An 18,493-nucleotide genomic window follows, 5' to 3' on the forward strand; every position below is an offset into this window, starting at 1 on the left:
GGTCTAAAGTAGGGCTCTGGTCTAAAGTAGGGCTCTATTGCACTATATAGGGAATAGGGTGCCTAAGGTAGTGTACTATATAGGGAATAGGGTGCCTCTGGTCTAAGGTAGTGCACTATATATAGGGAATAGGGTGCCATAGGGCTCTGGTCTAAAGTAGTGCACTATATAGGGAATAGGGTGCCATAGGGCTCTGGTCTAAGGTAGTGCACTATATAGGGAATAGGGTGCCATAGTCATTGTATCATTTCAAATCCAAAGTGCTAGACTACAGAACCAAAACAACAAAACAGTTCTCACTGTCCCAATACTTTTGGAGCTTACTATTTGTCCCAATCAGAAACGAGTATTCAACAATCCTGTGGTATAAGCCAGTGTGATAGGAGATTCTCCTGAGTCTGTCTGTGTAAATGGGAGGAGGGGGGGGGGCTTTCCAAGTCGTGTGTCCTGTCCTATGTAAATCACTTGGTCACGATGAGCCGATTTGACGCTTGTGAGCAGGTGCCAATGATAGGAGATACTCCAGAATGTGTGTTGGAAAAATTCTGAATGAGTGTCACGGGGAGAGATGGGGGCACGGAGTGCTTCCCAAGTCCTGCGTCTCTGTTTGGTCGGTCAAAAGCACTGAGTCACGGTGATCCAGCTTGCGGATTTGGCAGTGAGTTCTGAGGTGTTACACACACACACACAACCTCCTGCCTTAAATAGTAGTACATATAGACTGAGAGATCCTATCAGGAAATTCATGCTTTCCTTCTTAACTTATAGATATAACAGAATCATTATTCTATGAGAAAAATAATAAGCTGAAGTCACTGTGGTGTTACACACTACTGGGTTGAAGCCATGGACTATCTGTCACACGTGGCCCTGGGCCGGGCTTTACCTGGGTCACACGTGGCCCTGGGCCGGGCTTTACCTGGGTCACACGTGGCCCTGGGCCGGGCTTTACCTGGGTCACACGTGGCCCTGGGCCGGGCTTTACCTGGGTCACACGTGGCCCTGGGCTTTACCTGGGCTACCTTACCTGGGTCACACGGGCTTTACCTGGTCCCGTGGCCCTGGGCCGGGCTTTACCTGGGTCACACGTGGCCCTGGGGGTCACACGTGGCCCCGGGGGCTTTACCTGGGTCACACGTGGCCCGTGGCCCTGGGTCACACGTGGCCCTGGGCCGGGCTTTACCTGGGTCACACGTGGCCCTGGGCCGGGCTTTACCTGGGTCACACGTGGCCCTGGGCCGGGCTTTACCTGGGTCACACGTGGCCCTGGGCCGGGCTTTACCTGGGTCACACGTGGCCCTGGGCCGGAATGTCTTGTCAGACAGTCCTGTGTGTGTGTGTGAGAGATCAATACAGGCCCGGTCGGAGGTTGTGTATGAGTGTTAGCTGTGTCTCCTTAGAGGGATGTTTGTGTGTGTGCCTCCCAAGTGTTTGTGTGACCTCTGTGTGACCTCTGTAGCGTGATGGTGACAGGGAGGATGTGATAGGTTGTCTCTGGAGGTCTATACTGAGCTCATTAAAACAGAAACACTGATGGGTTGACACACACACACACACAGACACAGACACAGAGAGAGAGAGATAACATGGAATACACTGAGAGGTAATTAACAACAGTTGAATGTTTTATTCAGCCTTTCTCTCTTCAGTTGTTGTTGAATCAGACACAAACACACACTGGATAACAGTAGAGAGAGTTGGTTGGTGTGTGTGTGTGTGTGGTCTGTCTCTGTCGGTCATGCTAGGGGCTATGTTCCGTGGTCTTGCCAATGCTGTGTGTGTTGACTCAATTGGTGTGTTTAAAAAAAAAATGGTAATGTAGCTTAAATGTCAAGTAGGCGGGACGTCCCAATAACCTCTCCTTCCTCCTGAAGTGTACACTCACTACTCCCCACATTTGAGAACATTGGATTGGTATCGGCATGGGCTGAAGGGAGTGTCCATACACCAGGTTATTATTTCAAACAAGTTTCACGCTTCGGAAGATAAGAGAGCGACGCAGCCACAGTGGGTCTAATGGTAATGTAGATACATGTCAGCCACAGTGGGTCTAATGGTAATGTAGCTACATGTCAGCCACAGTGGGTCTAATGGTAATGTAGCTACATGTCAACCACAGTGGGTCTAATGGTAATGTAGCTACATGTCAACCACAGTGGGTCTAATGGTAATGTCAACCACAGTGGGTCTAATGGTAATGTCAACCACAGTGGGTCTAATGGTAATGTAGCTAATGTCAACCACAGTGGGTCTAATGGTAATGTAGCTACATGTCAACCACAGTGGGTCTAATGGTAATGTAGCTACATGTCAACCACAGTGGGTCTAATGGTAATGTAGCTACATGTCAACCACAGTGGGTCTAATGGTAATGTAGCTACATGTCAACCACAGTGGGTCTAATGGTAATGTAGCTACATGTCAACCACAGTGGGTCTAATGGTAATGTAGCTACATGTCAACCACAGTGGGTCTAATGGTAATGTAGCTACATGTCAACCACAGTGGGTCTAATGGTAATGTAGCTACATGTCAACCACAGTGGGTCTAATGGTAATGTAGCTACATGTCAACCACAGTGGGTCTAATGGTAATGTCAACCACAGTGGGTCTAATGGTAATGTAGCTAAATGTCAGCCACAGTGTATCTAATGGTAATGTAGCTAAATGTCAACCACAGTGGATCTAATGGTAATGTAGCTACATGTCATCCACAGTGGGTCTAATGGTAATGTCAACCACAGTGGGTCTAATGGTAATGTAGCTACATGTCAACCACAGTGGGTCTAATGGTAATGTCATCCACAGTGGGTCTAATGGTAATGTAGCTAAATGTCAACCAGTGGGTCTAATGGTAATGTAGCTACATGTCAACCACAGTGGGTCTAATGGTAATGTAGCTACATGTCAACCACAGTGTGTCTAATGGTAATGTAGCTAAATGTCAACCACAGTGGATCTAATGGTAATGTAGCTACATGTCAACCACAGTGGGTCTAATGGTAATGTAGCTACATGTCAACCACAGTGGGTCTAATGGTAATGTAGCTACATGTCAACCACAGTGGGTCTAATGGTAATGTAGCTACATGTCAACCACAGTGGGTCTAATGGTAATGTCAACCACAGTGGGTCTAATGGTAATGTCAACCACAGTGGGTCTAATGGTAATGTAGCTACATGTCAACCACAGTGGGTCTAATGGTAATGTCATCCACAGTGGGTCTAATGGTAATGTAGCTAAATGTCAACCACAGTGTGTCTAATGGTAATGTAGCTAAATGTCAGCCACAGTGTATCTAATGGTAATGTAGCTAAATGTCAGCCACAGTGGGTCTAATGGTAATGTCAACCATTGTGGGTCTAATGGTAATGTAGCTAAATGTCAACCAGTGTGTCTAATGGTAATGTAGCTAAATGTCAGCCACAGTGGGTCTACCGGGGAGACCGGGGGAGGGGGAGACCGAGGTGGGTCTACCGGGGAGACTGGGGAGACGGAGACCGGGGAGGGGGTTACCGGGGAGGGGGAGAGGGGGAGAAGGAGATGTTGCATAAGCAACTAACAGTGCAAATAGAGTCATGTATGAATGACGGGGGAGAGGATAAATGGGCAGATACATTTGGGTTATTTACATGGGTATTTCAGACACGCTGGTTGGCCATGTTCTTGTGGTAGCAGGTCACACGTTGCTGCTGGCACCCTGGTATGTCGCCTATAGGCTTGTCAAATTGTTTTGTTTGAATTCTTTCTGGGTGGGTGTGTGTAATCTGAGGGAGGTGTGTGTGTAATCTGAGGGAGGTGTGTGTGTAATCTGAGGGGTGTGTGTGTGTAATCTGGGGTGTGTAAATGTGTGTGTGTAATCTGAGGGAGGTGTGTGTGTGTAATCTGAGGGAGGTGTGTGTGTGTAATCTGAGGGAATGGTAATCTGAGGGAGTGTGTGTGTGTAATCTGAGGGAGGTGTGTGTGTGTAATCTGAGGGAGTGTGTGTGTGTGTAATCTGAGGGAGGTGTGTGTGTGTAATCTGAGGGAGGTGTGTGTGTGTAATCTGAGGGAGGTGTGTGTGTGTAATCTGAGGGAGGTGTGTGTGTGTAATCTGAGGGAGGTGTGTGGTGTGTGTGTGTGTAATCTGAGGGAGGGTGTGTGTGTGTGTGTGTGTGTGTAATCTGAGGGAGGGTGTGTGTGTGTGTGTGTGTAATCTGAGGGAGGTGTGTGTGTGTGTGTGTAATCTGAGGGAGGTGTGTGTGTGTGTAATCTGAGGGAGGTGTGTGTGTGTGTAATCTGAGGGAGGTGTGTGTGTGTGTAATCTGAGGGAGGTGTGTGTGTGTGTAATCTGAGGGAGTGTGTGTGTGTGTAATCTGAGGAGAGGTGTGTGTGTGTAATCTGAGGGAGTGTGTGTGTGTGTGTGTGTGTAATCTGAGGGAGGTGTGTGTGTGTGTAATCTGAGGGAGGTGTGTGTGTGTGTGTGTAATCTGAGGGAGGTGTGTGTGTGTGTGTAATCTGAGGGAGCTGTGTGTGTGTGTGTGTGTGTGTAATCTGAGGGAGGTGTGTGTGTGTGTGTGTGTGTAATCTGAGGGAGGTGTGTGTGTGTGTGTAATCTGAGGGAGGTGTGTGTGTGTGTGTGTGTGTAATCTGAGGGAGGTGTGTGTGGTGTGTGTGTGTAATCTGAGGGAGGTGTGTGTGTGTGTAATCTGATCTGAGGGGAGGTGTGTGTAATCTGAGGGAGGTGTGTGTGTGTGTGTAATCTGAGGGAGTGTGTGTGTGTGTGTGTGTAATCTGAGGGAGGTGTGTGTGTGTGTAATCTGAGGGAGGTGTGTGTGTGTAATCTGAGGGAGGTGTGTGTGTGTGTGTGTGTAATCTGAGGGAGGTGTGTGTGTGTAATCTGAGGGAGTGTGTGTGTGTGTAATCTGAGGGAGGTGTGTGTGTGTGTAATCTGAGGGAGGTGTGTGTGTGTGTAATCTGAGGGAGGTGTGTGTGTGTGTAATCTGAGGTGTGTGTGTGTGTAATCTGAGGGTGTGTGTGTGTGTAATCTGAGGGAGGTGTGTGTGTGTGTAATCTGAGGGAGGTGTGTGTGTAATCTGAGGGAGGTGTGTGTGTGTGTGTGTGTAATCTGAGGGAGGTGTGTGTGTGTGTGTAATCTGAGGGGAGTGTGTGTGTGTGTGTAATCTGATCTGGGAGTGTGTGTGTGTGTGTGTAATCTGAGGGAGTGTGTGTGTGTGTGTGTAATCTGAGGGAGAGGTGTGTGTGTGTGTAATCTGAGGGAGTGTGTGTGTGTGTGTAATCTGAGGGAGTGTGTGTGTGTGTAATCTGAGGGAGTGTGTGTGTAATCTGAGGGAGGTGTGTGTGTGTGTGTAATCTGAGGGAGGTGTGTGTGTGTGTGTGTGTAATCTGAGGGAGGTGTGTGTGTGTGTGTGTAATCTGAGGGGTGTGTGTGTGTGTGTGTAATCTGAGGGAGGGTGTGTGTGTAATCTGAGGGAGTGTGTGTGTGTAATCTGAGGGAGTGTGTGTGTGTAATCTGAGGGAGTGTGTGTGTGTGTAATCTGAGGGGAGTGTGTGTGTGTGTGTAATCTGAGGGAGTGTGTGTGTGTGTGTGTAATCTGAGGGAGTGTGTGTGTGTGTAATCTGAGGGAGGGTGTGTGTGTGTGTAATCTGAGGGAGTGTGTGTGTGTGTGTAATCTGAGGGAGGTGTGTGTGTGTGTAATCTGAGGGAGGTGTGTGTGTGTGTAATCTGAGGGAGGTGTGTGTGTGTGTGTGTAATCTGAGGGAGGTGTGTGTGTGTGTGTGTGTGTGTGTGTAATCTGAGGGAGGTGTGTGTGTGTAATCTGAGGGAGTGTGTGTGTGTGTGTAATCTGAGGGAGGTGTGTGTGTGTAATCTGAGGGAGGTGTGTGTGTGTAATCTGAGGGAGGTGTGTGTGTGTGTGTGTGTGTGTGTGTGTAATCTGAGGGAGGGTGTGTGTGTGTGTGTGTAATCTGAGGGAGTGTGTGTGTGTGTGTGTGTGTAATCTGAGGGAGTGTGTGTGTGTAATCTGAGGGAGGTGTGTGTGTGTAATCTGAGGGAGGTGTGTGTGTAATCTGAGGGAGGTGTGTGTGTGTGTAATCTGAGGGAGGTGTGTGTGTGTGTGTGTAATCTGAGGGAGTGTGTGTGTGTGTAATCTGAGGGAGGTGTGTGTGTAATCTGTGTGTGTGTGTAATCTGAGGGAGGTGTGTGTGTGTGTGTGTGTGTAATCTGAGGGAGGTGTGTGTGTGTGTAATCTGAGGGAGGGTGTGTGTGTGTGTGTGTGTAATCTGAGGGGGAGGTGTGTGTGTGTGTGTAATCTGAGGGAGGTGTGTGTGTGTGTGTGTGTGTAATCTGAGGGAGTGTGTGTGTGTGTAATCTGAGGGAGGTGTGTGTGTGTGTAATCTGAGGGAGGTGTGTGTGTGTGTGAATCTGAGGGAGGTGTGTGTGTGTGTAATCTGAGGGAGTGTGTGTGTGTGTGTAATCTGAGGGAGTGTGTGTGTGTGTGTAATCTGAGGGAGGGTTTGTGTGTGTGTGTGTGTGTAATCTGAGGGAGTGTGTGTGTGTGTAATCTGAGGGAGTGTGTGTGTGTGTAATCTGAGGGAGGTGTGTGTGTAATCTGAGGGAGTGTGTGTGTGTGTGTAATCTGAGGGAGGTGTGTGTGTGTAATCTGAGGGAGGTATGTGTGTGTGTGTGTGTGTGTGTAATCTGAGGGAGGTGTTGTGTGTGTGTGTGTGTAATCTGAGGGAGGTGTTTGTGTGTGTGTGTGTAATCTGAGGGAGGTGTGTGTGTGTGTGTAATCTGAGGGAGTGTGTGTGTGTGTGTAATCTGAGGGAGGTGTGTGTGTAATCTGAGGGAGGGTGTGTGTGTGTGTGTGTAATCTGAGGGAGGTGTGTGTGTGTGTAATCTGAGGGAGGTGTGTGTGTGTGTAATCTGAGGGAGGTGTGTGTGTGTGTAATCTGAGGGAGGTGTGTGTGTGTGTGTGTAATCTGAGGGAGGTTTGTGTGTGTGTGTAATCTGAGGGAGGTGTGTGTGTGTGTGTAATCTGAGGGAGGTGTGTGTGTGTGTGTAATCTGAGGGAGGTGTGTGTGTGTGTGTAATCTGAGGGAGTGTGTGTGTGTAATCTGAGGGAGTGTGTGTGTGTGTGTGTAATCTGAGGGAGGTGTGTGTGTGTGTGTGTAATCTGAGGGAGTGTGTGTGTAATCTGAGGGAGTGTGTGTGTGTGTAATCTGAGGGAGGTGTGTGTGTGTGTGTGTGTAATCTGAGGGGAGGTGTGTGTGTGTGTAATCTGAGGGAGGGTGTGTGTGTAATCTGAGGGGGTGTGTGTGTGTGTGTGTGTAATCTGAGGGAGTGTGTGTGTGTGTGTGTAATCTGAGGGAGGTGTGTGTGTGTGTGTGTGTAATCTGAGGGAGGTGTGTGTGTGTGTAATCTGAGGGAGTGTGTGTGTGTGTAATCTGAGGGAGTGTGTGTGTGTGTAATCTGAGGGAGGTGTGTGTGTGTAATCTGAGGGAGTGTGTGTGTGTGTAATCTGAGGGAGGTGTGTGTGTGTGTGTAATCTGAGGGAGGTGTGTGTGTGTGTGTGTGTAATCTGAGGGAGGTGTGTGTGTGTAATCTGAGGGAGGGTGTGTGTGTAATCTGAGGGAGGTGTGTGTGTGTAATCTGAGGGAGGTGTGTGTGTGTAATCTGAGGGAGGTGTGTGTGTGTAATCTGAGGGAGGTGTGTGTGTGTGTAATCTGAGGGAGTGTGTGTGTGTGTGTGTGTGTAATCTGAGGGAGTGTGTGTGTGTGTAATCTGAGGGAGGTGTGTGTGTGTGTGGTGTGTGTGTGTGTGTAATCTGAGGGAGGGTGTGTGTGTGTAATCTGAGGGAGGTGTGTGTAATCTGAGGGAGTGTGTGTGTGTAATCTGAGGGAGGTGTGTGTGTAATCTGAGGGTGTGTGTGTGTGTGTGTAATCTGAGGGAGGTGTGTGTGTGTGTGTGTAATCTGAGGGAGGTGTGTGTGTGTGTGTAATCTGAGGGAGGTGTGTGTGTGTAATCTGAGGGAGGTGTGTGTGTGTGTAATCTGAGGGAGGTGTGTGTGTAATCTGAGGGAGGTGTGTGTGTGTAATCTGAGGGAGGTGTGTGTGTGTAATCTGAGGGAGGTGTGTGTGTGTAATCTGAGGGAGGTGTGTGTGTGTAATCTGAGGGGGTGTGTGTGTAATCTGAGGTGTGTGTGTGTGTGTAATCTGAGGGAGGTGTGTGTGTGTAATCTGAGGGTGTGTGTGTGTGTGTGTGTGTGTGTAATCTGAGGGTGTGTGTGTGTGTGTGTGTAATCTGAGGGAGTGTGTGTGTGTGTGTAATCTGAGGGAGGTGTGTGTGTGTGTGTGTGTGTGTAATCTGAGGGAGGTGTGTGTGTGTGTAATCTGAGGGAGGTGTTTGTGTGTGTGTGTGTGTAATCTGAGGGAGGTGTGTGTGTAATCTGAGGGAGGTGTGTGTGTGTGTGTAATCTGAGGGAGTGTGTGTGTGTAATCTGAGGTAGGTGTGTGTGTGTGTGTGTAATCTGAGGGTGTGTGTGTGTGTAATCTGAGGGAGGATGTGTGTGTGTGTGTGTGTGTGTGTAATCTGAGGGAGTGTGTGTGTGTGTGTAATCTGAGGGAGGTGTTTGTGTGTGTGTGTGTAATCTGAGGGAGTGTGTGTGTGTGTGTGTGTAATCTGAGGGAGGTGTGTGTGTGTGTAATCTGAGGGAGTGTGTGTGTGTGTGTGTAATCTGAGGGAGGTGTGTGTGTGTGTAATCTGAGGGAGGTGTGTGTGTGTAATCTGAGGGAGGTGTGTGTGTGTGTAATCTGAGGGAGTGTGTGTGTGTGTGTGTGTAATCTGAGGGAGGTGTGTGTGTGTGTAATCTGAGGGAGGTGTGTGTGTGTGTGTGTGTAATCTGAGGGAGGTGTGTGTGTGTGTAATCTGAGGGAGGTGTGTGTGTGTAATCTGAGGGAGGTGTGTGTGTGTGTGTGTGTGTAATCTGAGGGAGTATTTGTGTGTGTGTGTGTGTGTGTGTAATCTGAGGGAGGTGTGTGTGTGTGTGTAATCTGAGGGAGGTGTGTGTGTAATCTGAGGGTGTGTGTGTGTGTAATCTGTGTGTGTGTAATCTGAGGGAGGTGTGTGTGTGTGTGTGTGTAATCTGAGGGAGGTGTGTGTGTGTGTGTGTGTAATCTGAGGGAGGTGTGTGTGTGTGTGTAATCTGTAATCTGAGGGAGGTGTGTGTGTGTAATCTGAGGGGGTGTGGTGTGTGTGTGTGTGTGTGTGTAATCTGAGGGAGGTGTGTGTGTGTAATCTGAGGGAGTGTGTGTGTGTAATCTGAGGGGGGTGTGTGTGTGTGTGTGTAATCTGAGGGAGGTGTGTGTGTGTGTGTGTAATCTGAGGGAGGTGTGTGTGTGTAATCTGAGGGAGGTGTGTGTGTGTAATCTGAGGGAGGGTGTGTGTAATCTGAGGGAGGTGTGTGTAATCTGAGGGAGGTGTGTGTGTGTAATCTGAGGGAGGTGTGTGTGTGTAATCTGAGGGAGGTGTGTGTGTGTGTGTAATCTGAGGGAGGTGTGTGTGTAATCTGAGGGAGTGTGTGTGTGTGTGTGTGTGTAATCTGAGGGTGTGTGTGTGTGTAATCTGAGGGAGGTGTGTGTGTGTAATCTGAGGGTGTGTGTGTGTGTGTAATCTGAGGGAGGTGTGTGTGTGTGTGTGTGTAATCTGAGGGAGGTGTGTGTGTGTGTGTAATCTGAGGGAGTGTGTGTGTGTGTGTAATCTGAGGGAGGTGTGTGTGTGTAATCTGAGGGGGTGTGTGTGTGTAATCTGAGGGTGTGTGTGTGTGTGTGTGTAATCTGAGGGAGGTGTGTGTGTAATCTGAGGGAGGTGTGTGTGTAATCTGAGGGAGGTGTGTGTGTGTGTGTAATCTGAGGGAGGTGTGTGTGTGTGTGTAATCTGAGGGAGGTGTGTGTGTGTGTGTAATCTGAGGGAGGTGTGTGTGTGTGTGTAATCTGAGGGAGGTGTGTGTGTGTAATCTGAGGGAGTGTGTGTGTGTGTAATCTGAGGGAGGTGTGTGTGTGTGTAATCTGAGGGTGTGTGTGTGTAATCTGAGGGAGGTGTGTGTGTGTAATCTGAGGGAGGTGTGTGTGTGTAATCTGAGGGAGGTGTGTGTGTGTGTGTGTGTGTGTGTGTAATCTGAGGGAGGTGTGTGTGTGTAATCTGAGGGAGGTGTGTGTAATGTGTGGTGTGTGTGTGTGTAATCTGAGGGAGGTGTGTGTGTGTAATCTGAGGGTGTGTGTGTGTGTGTGTGTAATCTGAGGGAGGTGTGTGTGTGTGTGTAATCTGAGGGAGGTGTGTTTGTGTGTGTGTGTGTGTGTAATCTGAGGGAGGTGTGTGTGTGTGTGTGTAATCTGAGGGAGGTGTGTGTGTAATCTGAGGGAGTGTGTGTGTGTGTGTGTGTAATCTGAGGGAGGTGTGTGTGTGTGTAATCTGAGGGTGTGTGTGTGTGTGTGTAATCTGAGGGAGGTGTGTGTGTGTGTAATCTGAGGGAGTGTGTGTGTGTGTAATCTGAGGGAGGTGTGTGTGTGTAATCTGAGGGAGGTGTGTGTGTGTAATCTGAGGGAGGTGTGTGTGTGTGTGTGTGTGTAATCTGAGGGAGGTGTGTGTGTGTGTAATCTGAGGGAGTGTGTGTGTGTGTGTAATCTGAGGGAGGTGTGTGTGTGTGTGTGTAATCTGAGGGAGGTGTGTGTGTGTGTGTAATCTGAGGGAGGTGTGTGTGTAATCTGAGGGAGGTGTGTGTGTGTAATCTGAGGGAGGTGTGTGTGTGTAATCTGAGGGAGGTGTGCGTAATCTGAGGGAGGTGTGCGTGTGTAATCTGAGGGAGGTGTGCGTGTGTAATCTGAGGGAGGTGTGCGTGTGTAATCTGAGGGAGGTGTGCGTGTGTAATCTGAGGGGTGTGCGTGTGTAATCTGAGGGGTGTGTGTGTGTGTAATCTGAGGGGTGTGTGTGTAATCTGAGGGAGGTGTGTGTGTGTAATCTGAGGGTGTGTGTGTGTGTAATCTGGGGAGTGTGTGTGTGTAATCTGAGGGAGGTGTGTGTGTGTGTGTAATCTGTGTGTGTGTGTGTGGGTGTGTGTGTGTGTAATCTGAGGGAGGTGTGTGTGTGTGTGTGTAATCTGAGGGAGTGTGTGTGTGTGTGTGTGTGGGTGTGTGTGTGTAAGTAATCTGAGGGTGTGTGTGTGTGTGTGTGTGTAATCTGAGAGAGGTGTGTGTCAAAAGGTACTCAAGGTATATAAACAAAAAAAGAAATGTCCCTTTTTCAGGACCCTGTCTTTCAAAGATAATTTGTAAAAATTCAAATAACTTCGAGGATCTTCATTGTAAAGGGTTTAAACACTGTTTCCCATGCTTGTTCAATGAACCATAAACAATTAATGAATATGCACATGTGGAACGGTCGTTAATTGCCTACCGTCTGTAAATTGTTAGTGTCTTAAGGTCACAGTTATGAAAACTAGGACACTAAAGAGGCCTTTCTACTGACTCTGAAAAACACCAAAAGAAATATGCCCAGGGTCCCTGATCACCTGTGTGAACGTGCCTTAGGCATGCTGCAAGGAGGCATGAGGACTGCAGATGTGGCCTGGGCAATACATTTCAATGTCTGTACTGTGAGACGCCGGAGACAGGACAGGCCACGTATAACAACACCTGCACCGGATGGGTACAATTGAACATCACACCTGCGGGACAGGTACAGGATGGCAACAACTGCCCGAGTTACACCAGGAACGCACAATCCCTCCATCAGTGCTCAGACTGTCCGCAGTAGGCTGAGAGAGGCTGGACTGAGGGCTTGTAGGCCTGTTGTAAGGCAGGTCCTCACCAGACATCACTGGAAACAATGTTGCCTATGGGCACAAACCCACCGTCGCTACACCGAGCGTTACACCGAGGCCTGTACTCTGGAGCGGGATCGATTTGGAGGTGGAGGGTCCGTCATGGTCTGGGGCTGAGTGTCACAGCATCATCGGACTGAGCTTGTTGTCATTGCAGGCAATCTCAACGCTCCTCCCTCACGTGGTACCCTTCCTGCAGGCTCATCCTGACATGACCCTCCAACATGACAATGCCACCAGCCATACTGCTCGTTCTGTGCGTGATTTCCTGCAAGACAGGAATGTCAGTGTTCTGCCATGGCCAGCAAAGAGCCCGGATCTCAATCCCGTTGAGCACGTCTGGGACCTGTTGGATCAGAGGGTGAGGGCTAGGGCCATTCCCCCTAGAAATGTCAGGGAACTTGCAGGTACCTTGGTGGAAGAGTGGGGTTACATCTCACAGCAAGAACTGGCAAGTGGGGTAACATCTCACAGCAAGAACTGGCACATCTCGTGCAGTCCCTGAGGAGGAGATGCACTGCAGTACTTAATGCAGCTGGTGGCCACACCAGATACTGACTGTTACTTTTCATTTTGACCCCCCCCTTTGTTGAAGGACACATTATTACATTTCTGTTCGTCACATGTCTGTGGAACTTGTTCAGTTTATGTCTCAGTTGTTGAGTCTTATGTTCACACAAATATTTACACATGTTAAGTTTGCTGAAAATAAACACAGTTTACAGTGACGTTTTTATATTGAGTGTAGATTCACCAAGGATGACGAGCCGCCAGAACCCAGGACAGCCGCCAGAACCCAGGACAGCCGCCAGAACCCAGGACAGCCGCCAGAACCCAGGACAGCCGCCAGAACCCAGGACAGCCGCCAGAACCCAGGACAGCCGCCAGAACCCAGGACAGCCGCCAGAACAGCCGCCAGAACAGCCGCCAGAACCCAGGACAGCCGCCAGGACAGCCGCCAGAACAGCCGCCAGAACCCAGGACAGCCGCCAGAACAGCCGCCAGAACCCAGGACAGCCGCCAGGACAGCCGCCAGAACCCAGGACAGCCGCCAGAACCCAGGACAGCCGCCAGGACCCAGGACAGCCGCCAGGACAGCCGCCAGGACAGCCGCCAGAACAGCCGCCAGAACCCAGGACAGCCGCCAGGACAGCCGCCAGAACCCAGGACAGCCGCCAGAACCCAGGACAGCCGCCAGAACAGCCGACAGAACCCAGGACAGCCGCCAGGACAGCCGCCAGGACAGCCGCCAGGACAGCCGCCAGGACAGCCGCCAGGACAGCCGCCAGGACAGCCGCCAGGACAGCCGCCAGGACAGCCGCCAGGACAGCCGCCAGGACAGCCGCCAGAACCCAGGACAGCCGTAAGAAGACTTGTATTTTTCCTTGGAGGACATTGCACTGCCTTACTCCGGTGTGGGAGGATTCTTTGTTGCAAGACATCATTGCATCATACATGGCCATAAGAACACACCACATTGTCACACCTAACAGTGTTTATTGATCGGCACAGTCACTCACACTTTGATTCCATCTCATAGTGGTTTATAAGTCAGTATTTGTGAACTGGATTTTGTTTTTCTGTGGATTCATGTTTATTGTATTGAACTTTGAAAGCCCAGTGACCGCTCAGATTTAGAATACACTTGTTCCTCCTTTTAATAGCTGTCAGCCAGTAACACACTAAAGTATCTTTAGAGCTTTACCCGACGTCACAGCTTCATTGCTCCAGACCACCACCAGGGAGTTAGCATTTGGGTCCCAAGGTTTGTGTGTGACCAATCATATCGAGTGGTTCCAATGACGAATTTGAATTCGTCAGCCATCTTCGGCCATCTTCAGCAAATATGGCTGACAAAATATTTCGGGAGGCAAATTCAAGTAGTTATAACATCATAACGAGTCAAAACATTTACAATTGAGAGGAATATGTTGATGTACGAAAATCGCTATTTTGCTAGTTTTGTTTCTTTTTTTCAGTCCTATCCAATACCAGGTGTATCAAACTCCATTCTGTGAATGATGCTGTGTCTGCATGTATGTATTACAATTATACACTTCAACAGTGTTTACCACTCCTGCTCTTGGGACATCAATGATTACACATTGTAACTATGCAATAGACTAGAAACATGATGTTATAATTGATATATAAAGAACCGGTGAACCTCCGGGTGTCCATCATTTAATACTGTGTCTCCAGAAGTTTCTGTCCGTGACTGATGCAACCTTTTAAAAAGCATTAAAGACAGAGTTAATGAGTACGTGAGGTCACGAGAGGAAGTCTGGACATGGGCCTGTTCTCCCTTATAGGTATGTAAGGAATTAGACACTTTCCCATGTTACCCGTGTGTGTATGTACTGTAGGATATGTTTACTTGTAAATATATGCAGGTGGCTTAAATCTTCAGAATTGTTACTTTTTAAACAATGTGATTATTATTATTATTATTAATTAATTAATTGTGAATTATGTAAGTCCCTTAGGATCTGTGATAATATCTAACAGAAAATGTGCCTGACATATTAATTTAGAGTCCTCCAATCCTCCAATCCTCTAAATATAATTTAATTAATTATTAAAATAATATTTTAATTAATTATTAAAATAATATTTTTTGATATACTGTAGGCCTACCATAGACGAAATGAGTCTCACTAGTGTTGAGCAGTGTGTCTAATTCTGTACAATCACAACTATGAAATATGGAATCACGTTGTAGCGCGCCATCTTTTCCGTTCCATCCTAACAGAAACCCAGAGTAATTTTTTCCGTTTTTCATGGAATAGAAACACCAGAATATTAATGAAATTAAGTGCCAGTCAAAAGTTCGGACAAACCTACTCATTCCAGGATTTTTCTGTCATCAAGGCAAAGGGTGGCTACTTTGAAGAATCGATAACACTTTAACATTTTTTTTATAGTAAAATAAATAAATAATAATAAATTAAATAGGATGTTTTTTCCCACTCCGGAGCGAGTGCTCATATGAAGTGGCAATGTTAAAGTGATCATTTGAAACAGGTCATATATGCTAGATTTTTTACAACTTTAGTTGTGAATGATACCAACCTTTTAGAATGTGTTAGAAATCAAAACATATTTGGGCTGGACTGGAAACTATTGATGATTTGAGAAAGTAGGGAGGAAAAAAGTTTGTTCTCTGTTCCTTGTCTCAGGCTGGTCAAACTGTCTCATCAAGTGATCCTATTTTCACTCATCAAACTATTCTCAATGTAATCTTGTCTTTACTAATATGTCAAATGTGTTTACATTTAGAATGGCCCATTAACAAAGGGACTGGGGCAGGGACTGGGGCAGGGATTGGGACTGGAGCAGGGACAGGGACTGGAGCAGGGGCAGGGGCAGGGACTGGAGCAGGAGCAGGGACTGGAGCAGGAGCAGGGACTGGGGCAGGGGCAGGAGCAGGGACTGGAGCAGGGACTGGAGCAGGGACAGGGACTGGAGCAGGGATAGGGGCAGGGACTGGAGCAGGGACTGGGGCAGGGACTGGGGCAGGGACTGGTGCAGGAGCAGGGACTTGGGCAGGGACTGGAGCAGGGACTGGGGCAGGGACTGGGGCAGGGACTGGGGCAGGGACTGGGGCAGGGACTGGAGCAGGGACTGGGGCAGGGACTGGGGCAGGGACTGGGGCAGGGACTGGTGCAGGGGCAGGGACTGGGGCAGGGACTGGGGCAGGGACTGGTGCAGGGACTGGTGCAGGAGCAGGAACTGGAGCAGGGACTGGAGCAGGGACTGGGGCAGGGACTGGTGCAGGGACTGGGCAGGAGCAGGGGCAGGGGCAGGGACTGGTGCAGGAGCAGGGACTGGGGCAGGGACTGGTGCAGGAGCAGGGACTGGGGCAGGGACTGGGGCAGGGACTGGTGCAGGAGCAGGGACTTGGGCAGGGACTTGGGCAGGGACTGGAGCAGGGACTGGTGCAGGGGCAGGGACTGGGGCAGGAGCAGGGACTGGGGCAGGACAGGAACAGGAGCAGGGACTGGGGCAGGGACTGGTGCAGGAGCAGGGACTGGGGCAGGGACTGGTGCAGGAGCAGGGACTGGGGCAGGGACTGGTGCAGGAGCAGGGACTGGGGCAGGGACTGGTGCAGGAGCAGGGACTGGGGCAGGGACTGGTGCAGGAGCAGGGACTGGGGCAGGGACTGGAGCAGGGGCAGGGACTGGAGCAGGGGCAGGGACTGGAGCAGGGGCAGGGACTGGGGCAGGTGTGTGTGTGTACTAACGTCTTTCACCATCTCTCTCTCTCTGTAGGTACCAGTTGTTCACTGAGAGGTTGTCTAAGTTGGAGGAGGCTGAGGGGAGTTTTGATGACTTCACCAGGAGTTACATGTCTTATGGTGTCCAGAGACAGGCTAATAACAGCCTGATGTTCAGAGAGTGGGCTCCGGGAGCTCAGGCCTTGTTCCTCACTGGGGACTTCAGTAAGTACACACACACACACACACACACACACACACACACACGGGCGGACGAGAACACACACACACGGGCGGACGAGAACACACACACACACACACGGGCGGACGAGAACACACACGGGCGGACTACACACACACACACACACACACACACACACACACACACACACACGGTCGGACGAGAACACACACACACACACACACACGGTCGGACGAGAGAACACACACACACACACACACACGGTCGGACGAGAACACACACACACACACACACACGGTCGGACGAGAACACACACACACACACACACACGAGAACACACACACACACACACGGTCGGACGAGACACACACACACACACACACACACGGTCGGACGAGAACACACACACACACACACACACACGGTCGGACGAGAACACACACACACACACACACACACACACGGGCGGACGAGAACACACACACACACACACACACACACGGGCGGACGAGAACACACACACACACACACACACACACGGGCGGACACAGACACACACGAGAACACACACACACACACACACACGGGCGGACGAGAACACACACACACACACACACACACACGGGCGGACGAGAACAACACACACACACACACACACACACACGGGCGGACGAGAACACACACACACACACACGGACACACACACACACACGGGCGGACGAGAACACACACACACACACACACACACACACACACACACACGGGCGGACGAGAACACACACACACGAGAACACACACACACACACGGGCGGACGAGAACACACACACACACACACACGGGCGGACGAGAACACACACACACACACACACGGGCGGACGAGAACACACACACACACACACACGGTCGGACGAGAACACACACACACACACGGTCGGACGAGAACACGGACACACACACACACGGGCGGACGAGACACACACACACACACACACACACACACACACACACACGGGCGGACGAGACACACACACACACGGGCGGACGAGAACACACACACACACACACACACACACACACACGGGCGGACGAGAACACACACACACGGGCGGACTAGAACACACACACACACGGGCGGACTAGAACACACACACACACACACACACACACGGGCGGACTAGAACACACACACACACACACACGGGCGGACTAGAACACACACACACACACACACACACACACACACGGGCGGACGAGAACACACACACACACACACACACACACGGGCGGACGAGAACACACACACACACACACACACGGTCGGACGAGACACACACACACACACACACACGGTCGGACGAGAACACACACACACACACACACACACGGTCGGACGAGAACACACACACGGTCGGACGAGAACACACACACACACACACGGTCGGACGAGAACACACACACACGGTCGGACGAGAACACACACACACACACACACGGTCGGACGAGAACACACACACACACACACACACGGTCGGACGAGAACACACACACACACACACACGGTCGGACGAGAACACACACACACACACACGGTCGGACGAGAACACACACACACACACACACGGTCGGACGAGAACACACACACACACACACACGGTCGGACGAGAACACACACACACACACACACACACACGGTCGGACGAGACACACACACACACACGGTCGGACGAGAACACACACACACACACACACGGTCGGACGAGAACACACACACACACACACGGTCGGACGAGAACACACACACACACACACGGTCGGACGAGAACACACACACACACACACACACGGTCGGACGAGAACACACACACACACACACACGGTCGGACGAGAACACACACACACACACACACACGGTCGGACGAGAACACACACACACACTCGGACGAGAACACACACGGGCGGACGAGAACACACACACACACGGTCGGACGAGAACACACACACACACACGGGCGGACGAGAACACACACACACACACGGGCGGACGAGAACACACACACACACACACACGGGCGGACGAGACACACACACACACACACACACACACACGGGCGGACGAGAACACACACACACACACACACTGGCGGACGAGAACACACACACACACACACACACACGGGTGGACGAGACACACACACAC

At 50.2% G+C, this 18,493-nt stretch overlaps 1 protein-coding gene across 1 annotated transcript in view; it reads left to right on the forward strand.

The window, feature by feature from the left end:
* The window catches only part of gbe1a (glucan (1,4-alpha-), branching enzyme 1a), a 174,717-nt gene that overhangs the window by 21,468 nt on the left and 134,756 nt on the right, over positions 1-18,493 (forward strand). Inside the window, exon 2 of the mRNA XM_042311035.1 lies at positions 16,149-16,318. Coding sequence (XP_042166969.1) covers positions 16,149-16,318 — 170 coding nt within the window. The remainder of the gene's footprint in view (positions 1-16,148; positions 16,319-18,493) is intronic.

The sequence above is a fragment of the Oncorhynchus tshawytscha genome, linkage group LG33 (genome assembly GCF_018296145.1).
Source record: "Oncorhynchus tshawytscha isolate Ot180627B linkage group LG33, Otsh_v2.0, whole genome shotgun sequence".
Classification (NCBI taxonomy): domain Eukaryota; kingdom Metazoa; phylum Chordata; class Actinopteri; order Salmoniformes; family Salmonidae; genus Oncorhynchus; species Oncorhynchus tshawytscha.